Here is an 11,587-nt window from a genome sequence, read left to right as displayed (position 1 = left end):
AGAAACCTTAAATAAGACACTGTTATTAAAGGATAATCTGTTCTGCCCTCTGCCCATGAACTTGTCTACAGATATATAGTTATCCTTTCATTAGTTTGTGGTTTATCACCATTTATAAATTATTCCCATTTCTATGACTTACATGAATTTGATTCTATTTTCTAGTCTGACACAAAATATAAATCAATATTTTTTTCTATCCACTTCCCCGCTCTTATTTGCAAGACTTTTTCCTTTATTCAATGTATCTCCAAGATTATTCCTCCAGGATTTTCTTGATTAATTAGAAAAATAACTGTTTTCTTATATAGCCTTAAAAAATGGGATAGTCCTGGGTGGTGGCGCATGACTTTAATCCCAGCATTATTCGGGAGACAGAGGCGGGCGGGTAAAAACTCCTGCCACCAAGACTCGTGACCTGAATTCAATACCCAGGACCTCCAGTGGCAGAAGGCAAGAACCACCTATCACACCGTCTTGCCTCACACCCACATTCACACCACACACACAAAATTAATATGTGGACAAAGAAACCATGGTTATCAAAATTCCAAGAAACTTCACTCATACATGAATGCTACTGTCAGAATTAAATAGTAACAACATAGAAATACAAGTTGAAGCTAGGTAACGATTTTCATTTATAGTCTGTTAAAAGAGATGTGCATATCACACTCAGTGCAAAATCTAAAGAAAGTCCAGTTGTTCAGTTGCTCCAGGCTTACTTCCCTTTTTGCTTCTGGCAGCATAAGGTACAATCCACAATCTATATGTAAACTGAAAGAGGAAAATGCCTTTATTAATTAATTACACAACACTGACATAAAATCCTGTCAGAATGGCACTGGGATAAACAATGCTGTTATAAAATTTATATCTTCACAGCCACTTCAGAGGAAATATTACACATTAGAGCTCTTTGTGGTATTACACTGGCTTCAATAAAACGTTTTTAAAAACTAGTCATTAACATATATTCTCAAGCTACGTAAGACACAGAAGCCAATGAGAAAACAGTGCTAACACTGGCGGGTCAGTGGAGCCACTGTCACCTTAGCTGTCCCACAGACACTACTCCAGAGGCGGGCGTATGCGGCTTTGCACCCCGACACCTGATTGATCAAAGCCAATTCCCTTTCTCTAAGCGGAAACCGATGCCTGTCTCGTGCCCACAGGGAAGTGAGGCTGGGCGCAGCAGTGTGATTCGAACTCACAAGGAGGCAAGGTTGGTGGGTTCCTCTATAGATGCCTCTGAAGCACTGCCAGTTTTGAAAATAACAGGGTCTCTGGATAATAATTTCTCAAAACTAGATTTCCATTCCAGTAAAGAATTTGATAAACACCCACATTTGATTTGTATTTGCAGTTCCTTCTATCAAATACACTCTGGCCTCAGTAAGACTTACGAGTTATGGTCATATAAAGCCTCTTTACATGAATTTGATTTTCACAGAACCGAAACTTTGCTCACCTATGTGCCCGTGGAAATTAATCTGAGCACACATACATGTATATACACTTGCATCTGTCTGTGTGTACATATAAGTAAGTTACTTTTACAATTAGAATAAAGCTAGACATTAGGGGGGAACAGTTTCGTCTTCCTCAGAACCTGCTCTATGTTGACGGCAGGTATAGCTCGCTGAAGGATGTGATGAGGTTGTAGTATGTCTTCTCATCGTCTGTCAGTCCCGCATTGCCAGGTCTCACCACCACAGCGACGTGCACATCTGCTTCCTCAGCAGCACTGGCCTCTGTGAAAAATCAAAGTGCGGTAAGACCACCAAAACCTGATGCCTGAGATGAGCTAAGTCACCAGGGAATGTGGCACTGGCTTTGTTTGCAGCTAAAAGATGGGCCGTGAGGCAATATATATATTGCTCAAAAACACATGACTGTACTCGACAGACAGAAAACACAGCCTGTCCTATACTGTGTTTTAATTAGAGCTACTGATAATGGAACGCAGGCCTTCTCTGGCCCACGCTCTTTGTCCATTCTTACAAATTAGCCCCAGACAGCTGAGCTGTTTCTCAAAGGGCAAGCTGTAGGGTCTTACATCAATTAAGTTGATAGAGAGCAAAAGTGTCTTATGATCTAATCTAGCCAAAGTGCATGCAACGTGTCATGCCCCTTGCCTAGACGCCACATCTTTTTTGCCTGACAAATTCCTACTCTTCAAAATTCCATTCAAAACATGACAGCATCCAGAAGTGCCATCCCTGTATGACAGCCGCCCATGTGCACTCACACCCTATACTTAGCTGTCACAACACTGCGCTTTATTACTGTTTATCCCCCCTTAGACTGTGGGTACCGTATTATCAGTGACTGGGATGGTGCTGGGTGGCAGAGTAAAAACAAGACCCGGCATAATAACTTATGTAAGCTGGGTGTTACAGGAGATACCTCTAATATTCCTTGGCTCACATTCATCTCTCCATTTTATTTGAAAAGCAAAAGCTATCATCTTTAAAAGCATCTACTATGTGCTAGGAGCCATACTTGGACAAGATATATGTGAACAAACAGGGCTCCTGCCTTTGTGCAACTTACATTCTCATCTTTCCTAACAACTCAAGGTAACTTACACCATTAGCCCCATCCTGGGCTACAGAAACAGAGCTAAGCAAGGAGTAGGCCTGAAACTGTCAGCTGTCAGCCTGATGCAATGCCCAATACTCTAAAACAGTGGTTCTCACCTGTGGTCACAACCCCTTTGACAAACCTCTACCTCCAAAACTATCTACAATATGATTCATCACAATAGCAAAATTACAGTTATTAAGTAGCAAGGAAAATAATTTTATTGTTGGAGGAGCAGGCACCACAACATAAGGAACTGTATCAAAGAGATGCAGCATTAGGAAGGTTGAGAACCACTGCTGGGAAACAAAGACTGGCAAATCACTGCATGCCACTTAAAAGCTGTATTGGCACACGGATACACCGTCATTTGCATACTGTTTGTGACGCCTTTGCTCTCCAAAGGAAGGCACAATAGCTGTGACAGAAACTCTGTGGGCTGAAATCTATGAATTTACTATCCGGTGCCAAGTCTTGATCCAGGCACCAAATATTCTGCAGACACAGCATGCTGCAATTCCAAGAAGACTTTAGTTTCCTCTTTCATACTTTAGTATCATTTGGAACATCACCTTGGTTTTCTGCCCTGCCTTTTATGTGAAGGGATGGATACATGGTACAAAAAACCATGACAGAAGAGTAAAGCAAGCAACCTCCACCTTTCCCACTTTCCCATCTTGGCTATAGTTCATTCAAGTTCTGGCCCTTCTGCTTAAAGGGATGGGAGCCTGGGGAGCGAGGAGAGGGGTTAATCGATACCTAGACAAGGCTGATTTCCTTTTAAGGCCAATCTAGGATAGGACTATAGCCAGGCATGGTAGCACATGCCTTTGATCCCAGCATTTAGAAGGCAGAGGCAGGTGGATCGGAGTTTGAGGCCAGCCTGGTCTACATAGTAAATGCCAGGATGGTCAGGGCTACATAGAGAGAACAAACAAAAACAGAGTTGGGAATATCTATACTCTGGTTTCTTCAGACTGTATACATCTCCTTTTACTCAAGTTAGAAATTAATTTCTAGAACTTCAACCCTAGGAAATGGCTTAAATTACATAAGCAAGACTTGACTGCAAGTCAACTTTTTAAAAAGTCCCTAAAGACAAAAATATGAAGAAAGCCTAAGGAGCTCAGGGGAGTTGTAGGCCAGTGGGATAGGCAGCTAGTAAGAGCACTTGCTACCAAACCTGTTGACATGAGCTAACTATGTAAATGTACATGGGAGAAGAAGAAAACTTACACCATTCACCACCAGCCACACACTGTCTTCCACTCTCAGTGTATTCGTAGCACATGTCCCCACTCCCATATAATAAACAAATGCACAAAAAAACAAGTTAGATTAGTGTGTGTGCATATATATGTGTAGATGCATATGCCTGTGCACATATACCCATGGAGACAAGAGGACTTAATCTCACATGGTAATGGGTACCACTGTGACATGCACATATCATCTTTATCATATTACCCATTATCCTCTCACCCCCTTCCTCTTCCCAGTTAGCCCTTTTTCTATTGTCATGTCTTTTTTGGGGGGAGGGGGATCTCCCATTATTTTATATGTATATGTGTGTGTTTGTGTGCACATGCCTGTGCAGAGGGGATATGGTATCTGTGTGCATGTGTACATGTGTGTGTTACATGCCTTACTGTCTTAAAAAACGGTCTTATTGAACTAGAACAGTCCAGGCCTATTTTGGTCTCCTGTGCTTCCTGATCTGTGACTGTGTGAGAGGTGACACAGTGACCATGATGGCAGCAGCCTCTGAACTATGAGCAAACCAAACTTCTGCTCCCTTCAAGCGGCTTCCCTCAGGTACCACGTCACAAGGACAAAAAAAAAAAAAACCCACAAAACAAAAAAGCCAGTTACTTACCTAAAGTAACATCTGTGAGAAACAAGATGTTGCTGGTTGAACACCCGATGCTGTCTGCAATCTTGCGGTAACTCTCACTCTCCACTTTGTGTCCAATCTTGGTGTCAAAGTGGCCATCAATAAGCTAAACAAAAGAATGGGAAGGACTATTCAGTACAATATATGTGCAGCCTACCATGCCTGTTCACTGCAGGCCTTCCTCCAAAATGCAGGCCAGTCACAGTGACCTCATTCCATAAATGTCTGCTGAAAACATACCTAATAGAGTACTTTATGGAAGCTACAGAAGCAAAACAAAACAAAAGCCCAAAGATTTTATGGTAATAAATACTTCGAAGAGTTCTACTAGTTCAACCTATGTTTCATTTGGTTGTCATAAGCTTTGTTTCATGCCCCAAATCACTTCAAATATGCATTAACTACAACACGTTTTACATTCAAACTACTTCTTGAACTGGGTTTTGCTCCAGATGAAAAAGAAGGTTGTGTCTGAGCAGTGATGGTGCACATCTTTAATCCCAGTACTTGGGAGGCAGAGGCAGGCAGATCTCTGTGAGTTCGAGGCCAGCTGATTTATAGAGCAAGCTCCAAGACAGTCAGGGCAGTTACTAAGAGAAATCCTGTCTCAAAAACAAAAACAAAAACAACAACAAAAAAAAACAAAGGAAAGAAAAAGAAGGCTGTGAACATTATCCTTTTGATCCTAGAATGAAAAGATATCTAGCTGAGTGTGTTGGTACATATCTGTCATCACAGCAGTTCCAGGCAAGCAAGAGGTTCACTACCAAGATCAGCCAGATTCACACAGCACAATTTAGACCAGTCAGGGTTACATACCCAGACTGTGCCTCAAAAAAACAAAGGCTATCTCTAACCAGAACCTTTCTTGACAGGTTATTACTCTGCTTTCACCAAAGTTTCATTTTTCTTCTGAGACAGGATCAATTGGAGCCTAGGCTGGCCTTGAACCTGAACTCCTGATCTTTGTGCCTCCACCTCCCAAGTGCTAGGATTACAAATGCACACAACCACACCCAGCTTCATTTCTAATTAACACATCCTTGAACACTACCCTTGAGGTCTTGAACATAACTGGAATCAAATGCTTGCTATTTTAACCAACAGTAATTAAAGTACGTTCATATTTATAGGCTCAGCTTTGACTGTCTGGATGTCTTTTGCCAACTAAAAGCAAGTTTAGCAATCAAAGACTAAAGACAATATTAAGGTTTGAGGTTTGGGACTTGTGAAGCCAGGTTTCTCTTTGTAGTTTCTGCTAACTAAGCACGAAGTCTTAGGCTAGTTTGTAGGTGGCCCCCGTCTCCACCTCCTATCCCACTGTAAAAGTACTGGGATGACAAAAAGCTATTACCGGGTCTGGCTTTTTTTAAAATGGGTTCCAGGAATTGAACTCAGGTCACCAGGCTTGCCTAGCAAGCACCTCTACCTGCTGAGCTGTGTCAGAGGCCCCAGGGTTGGTTGGTTGGTTTTTTAACTATTAAAACACTTGTGACCAATTTTGCATACTTCTTTTCTCTATTTGCCTCACTTGGTAGTTGGAAAATGGTTTTTACTACTGAAACCAGCAGGTAACTATTATACCGCACACATGTCGACCTTACTACCTTTCTCACTGGACAGAAAGTTTTTGTCTGTGTTGAGAAAATATTAGCCATCATTGATCTCATTACTGGTTTGATATCTGCTATAACAGACAAAAAGAACATACACTAAAATTAGAATATGGCACTACCCAAAAGCAAAATGTACCCTAAACATCCAAATGGGCCCAGAAAATATTACTTTTAGAGATGGGGGTAATGCTAAGCGGCAAAGCACTTAGTATTTCATGAAGTCCTGGGTTCCAACCCCAGCAACTTAAAAGTTAGTTGACCAAACTAATTCTGTTTAGTCAGCCCTTCTCAGGAGGGGAGGAGTTTCTTTTGAGTTGCTGATTGTCTTAGTTTGGATTTCTATTGCTGTGATGAGACACCATGACCATAGTTTTCTTACAAAGGAAAACATTTAATTGAGGTGGCAGCTTACATGCAGGCAGACATGGTGCTGGAGAAGGAGCTGCAACATGCTGATATGTAGGCAACAGGAAGTAGACTGTGACACTAGGTGGTAGCCTGAGCATCTATGAAACTTCAAAGCCTACCTCCACAGTGACACATTTCCTCCAACAAGAACACAACTACTCCAATAAGGCCACACCTCCTAATAGTGCCACTCCCTTTTGGGACAGTTTTCCTTCAAACCACTACACTGATGTTTTGTTTTGTTTTGTTTTTTGTATTATCGAAATAGCACATTTACTTTCTAGTGTGTGCGACAGTGTACAAATACATACTCATATCTCTTTATAAATAAAGTAAATATATACAGTATCTGGTTTTAGTATTAGCCTCACCAAAAATTACTTAGGGTAGATATTTCAATGTACTCTTGACTCCACTGATAACTCAAACTTCCTAGGGACTGGGTACTGCTCTTCATATTTTGATGTTGGAGATAGTAACTCACCATTATAGCCCTTGTGAGCCTCAAGCTCACTGTATAGCCAACCTGTAATTAGTTTGTTGTGTTTGTGTATATGCATGCTACAGAGAACAGCTTGCAGAAGTTGGTTTTTTCTTCCATGTGGGTGCCAGGGATCAAATTCTGCTCTTTAAGCTTGTAGGTGAGTGCCTTTCCATCATGGGTCCAACTTACCAACCCTTCCTTATTTTTTGATCCTGGAGCTCACCAATTTGGCCAGCAAGCCCAAATGATCCTCCTGTTTTTGCATCCCCAGTGCTGGAATGAGAAGTATGCACCATGAAGCTTGGCTTCTGCATGGGTGCTGAGAATCAAACCTGGGGCCTCAGGCTTGCAGAACAAGCACTTTACCAATTGAGCTGTTGTCCCAGCCCCAGAATCCACTTTTTAAACAAACTTCTGGTGGTCCTTATACACAAGAAAAACTTAAGAGACTTTCGATTCAAAAGCTGGTACTACACAAAATATTCCACCTGCTGGAAGCCACGCAGAGCCAAGGCTCTCTCAGAGGCCCTGATGAAAGAACAAAAAGAACCTAGTTCTATCTCTGACCAAGGGCAGACTTGACAAGGTCCAATCCGAGGCTCAAAAGAGGGCCCTCGAAGGAGCTATGGTTTCTGTTCCTGGGAACTTGGCTTTCCCCAGGAGACTGGAGTTATCAGTCCCAAGGCCACTATGCTGCATCCCTGACACATCTAAGACATCTTGTGTCCCTTGTGCAATGGGCTTGATTAATTTCCTGCTGACTTTATCCCATCGTCTCCTTGCAAGCTGTGTGTAAGATGTTCTTGCCTGTGTGAGCGTCAGCTTGTGCAGGACCTCCTGACCCCAAACTTTCCTGGCTTCTCCATTTTCTCATCCCCTGGTCACCTCTCTCAGAAACCCGCCACTGAAGAATGGCCTGCTGACCCAGGACATTCCCCCCTCTATACAAGGTACCCTCAGTCTTTCCTCACCTTTTTACAATAGTAAGTACAACTGTCTAGTTGCCAATTTAGCTTTTTAGATGGTTTTCACTATTCAGTACTTCATGCTTTAACAGTATCAAAACAAAGTAATCCAAGTGTGCTGGTTAGTTTCTATCAACTCGACACAAACTAGAGTCATCTTTGAAGAAAACAAACCTCAATTAAGGTATTGTCTCCATCAGACTAGCCTCTGGGCATATCTGTGGAGCATTTTCTTAATGACTTATGAGGGTGGTGCCACCCTTGGGCAGGTGGCCTCAGGTGCATGAAAAAGCCAGCTGAGCTAGCCAATAAAGGAGCCCTCTCTGTAGTCTCTGCATCACTGCCTGCTTCCAGCTTCCTGCTTGAGCTCCAACCCTAACTTCCCCAAATGACTTCATGTGGGAGTGTGTGGGAGTGTAAGCCAAATAAATCTTCCCAAGGTTGCTTTTGGTCAGTATTTATCACAGCAATAACAAACAAATTAGGACACCAAGTAACCTACCTCAAGAATATCTCCTTCTGTGGAATGCCCAAAGAGCAGTTTCTGAGCCTCTACACTCCCTGAAGAGTAGATGTACACCTTCATTCCAGCCTCTCTCCACCTTCTGACAGCTGGGACTACGTCCGCGAAGAACCTGGAGGAAAACCCAGCAAGTTACAAAGCAGAAATACACCATGGAGTCAGATGAAAATCAGACAGTACATAGACCATGCCTCGACTCACAAGGTAACCTGAGAAGCAACTCCATGAAACAGGAAATTCCTGTGGTTGTAATAAACAGGTCACTGGAGTTCCTGGATCACAGATTAGAAGCAACAAGTTTGGTAGAGAGAATGGTATTTGACTTTAATAAAAAAAAAGCATGAAGGGATGAAATGAGAAAGTAACTAGTGGGTAGAGAGATGTCTCAAGAGTTAAGAGCACTGGCTGCTCTTCCAAAGGTCCCTGGTTCTGTTCCCAGCACCCACATAGCAGCTCACAAATGTCTGTAACTCCAGTCCTAGGGAATACAATGCCCCCATCTGACCTCCATGGTCACCAGGCATATATGTGGTATACTTACTTACATGCAGGCAAAAAACACAAATAAAATAAATCTGAGATTAAATTAAATGTTTTAATTCTCAAGGAGCTAAAATAAAAATATGTACAATATTGTATTACTTAATTGATGCAATTTATAAGAAAAGCCTGATTTACCTTCACTGTGCTTTGAGAAACCATGAAAATGCTTTTCCCCCATTTTAAAAAAAAATATCTATTTTAGTATGTTTTTTATATATATGTAGGAGTATTTCTTGCATATACATAAGGAAACACCCTGAAATCTCAATGCCTTCTTTTAAAAGGCAGGTCCTTGTATCAGACAAAAACATCTCATTAAACAAAACACAAGAAATACAAGACACACAAGCAGCTGAAAATGGCCTTGAATCTGAGAATTAACCTAAGGCAATTTACCAAAATCCTTAAGAAAAAAAAAGAACCTCTAAGGTCAGTTGAATGTGGAAGCACACATCTATAAACCCCAGCACTGAGAAAGCTAATGCAAGAAAATTCCAGTTTGAAGTCAAGCTGGGCTACACTACAAGTCCAGGCCAGCTAGGATAGACATAAGTTGAGACCCTATCTTTAATTGTTTACATCATGTGTGTGTGTATGTGTCTGTTCGTGCATATACCTGCAAGTGCAGACACACACCTGCACACACAGGCACATGCCATGGCACACATATCAAGGTCAGAGGTCAACCTGCAGAAGCTGTTTATCTCCTTCCACAATGTGGATCCTAGGGATTGAACTCAGGTTGTCAGCCTTGGCAGCACTCAGCCCTGCTCACTAAGCCCTCTTACTGGCCCAAACTGTTATGCTTTGTTTTTCAATCTCAGTAATACAGTACTCAGCAGGAAAGCTAGCAGAAATCCCATGACTGAGACTCCAAGATTATGAAGGTGCTCCAAAAGCTAGGGAAGTAAACTGTGCCCACGAGTAACTGCAAATAACAGGATTTCAGTGTTCTTACTTCTCTTTCTGATTTTGCTTTATGTGTCTGAGTGTTTTGCATGCATAGTGTGTGTATGTGCCTAATATCTGTGGAAGTCAGACTGGGTCCCCCAGGACTGGCAACTGCTGAGCCGGCTGCTGAGCCCTCTCACTTCTCTTATCAACTACTGAGAGAAGCAGACCAAGAATGCTGTCACTGTGTGAATGTCACTGGTATGAGTGACACAGATTAAATATGAATTAGCTCACAGAAGGTTCAGGTATCACAGACATACAACAGTATACCAGGCTGGAGTTGCCATGTTCTAGGACACTGTTTTAAAATAGAACTGAAAGTCTTTCACCTACCCATTAAACCCCAGATCTGGGGGACCTAAGCTGGCGACTGAGAGAGAGAGAGAGAGAGAGAGAGAGAGAGAGAGAGAGAGAGAGAGAGAGAGAGAACAATCATTTGCTACAATAAAAGCAATATGAATTTTATCTTTTTTTTTTTTTTAAGATAGGGTCTCTCTATGTCATCTTGGTCTGCCTAGAACTCAAGAGATCTGCCTGCCTCTGCCTCCTAAGTGCTAGGATTAAAGGTGTGTAGTATCGTGCCCAGCAACTTATCTGTTTTTACTTATCTGTTTTACTATTTTACTGCAGTCTACAAGGGAGAAAGAGAACTAGTGAGGGGTGTATGTGGACTTGGGGCCTGTGAAACATTCTATCATTACAGCACATACTCTGCCTTCATGCGGCCAGCTGTGAAAGCTGCCTTCCACATGTGGCCCTGCAGCTGTTTGAGCGCTGTGGTCTTCCGATCATGAGACATCTGCCAGTACACATTATCCACCACGGCCTGGATCATCTGCTGCAGGTCATCCCCAGCATTTCCTGACGCCACAGGGATTGGAACGGCCCCATCCAGGTGTGCATCTTCTTCAGCCTTTAAATCAGAAACAGATCAAGTTTATTCATTTAAAGAGCTATACACATATGCTTGCACAAGCATACACCCATACGTGCATGTATTTTAAAAAGATACAGCAAAACCAGGAAGATCAGTTTTTTCCAACTATCAATTATCCTGAGAACTGCTAAAAATTATTCTTAAATGAATGATCTGGCAAAAAGGGATCGATCGCTAGGTAAAAAGCACTTGCCACTAAGCCTGTTGGCCTGAGTTCAATTTCGGGGACCCTCATGACCAAAAGGAGAGAAATGACTTTCTCTAGTTGTGCTCTGACCTCCATGAGTGCACCATGGCACGTGTACATACACATATACATAATTAAAACAAATTCATATACTAGGACTTTGTAACAATGCAATGCATTAAATGAACATAAAATATGTATGTATGTATGTATGGAACCTCCTTTTTGAGACAATAAAGATTAAGGGGAGTATTTCAGATTAACCTCAAGTTATCCAGAAAACTCAGCAAACCCAAATACTGCATGATTCAATGGATGGCATGATTATTTCTAATTCTAACTTCTTGCCATAAATAAAAGACACATGGACAGCATTCTACAATCCAGTGTAGGAAATGTACAATCCAGTGTAGGGCTGCACAACATGAAGATCTTTGCCACTGAAGTCAGCACACCATGCTGAAGAAGTTCACAGACTGGCTAGAGAGTG

General features: G+C 41.9%; 1 protein-coding gene across 2 annotated transcripts in view; it reads right to left on the bottom strand.

Moving 5' to 3' along the window:
* Positions 1-539: 539 nt before the first annotated feature.
* Positions 540-11,587, bottom strand: part of Enoph1 (enolase-phosphatase 1) — a 28,946-nt gene continuing 17,898 nt past the window's right edge. Inside the window, exons 4-8 of one of the 2 annotated variants that reach the window (XM_035452094.1) lie at positions 10,684-10,886; positions 8,456-8,588; positions 4,463-4,586; positions 1,613-1,754; positions 540-777 (exon numbers count right to left, since the gene is read on the bottom strand). In XM_035452094.1, the coding sequence (XP_035307985.1) occupies positions 1,618-1,754; positions 4,463-4,586; positions 8,456-8,588; positions 10,684-10,886 (597 nt within the window). In that variant the 3' untranslated portion in view covers positions 540-777; positions 1,613-1,617. The other variant, XM_027387651.2, reaches the window with a different exon arrangement.

This window comes from Cricetulus griseus (genome assembly GCF_003668045.3).
Source record: "Cricetulus griseus strain 17A/GY chromosome 1 unlocalized genomic scaffold, alternate assembly CriGri-PICRH-1.0 chr1_1, whole genome shotgun sequence".
Lineage (NCBI taxonomy): Eukaryota > Metazoa > Chordata > Mammalia > Rodentia > Cricetidae > Cricetulus > Cricetulus griseus.
This window is presented reverse-complemented; position numbering and strand designations above follow the sequence as displayed.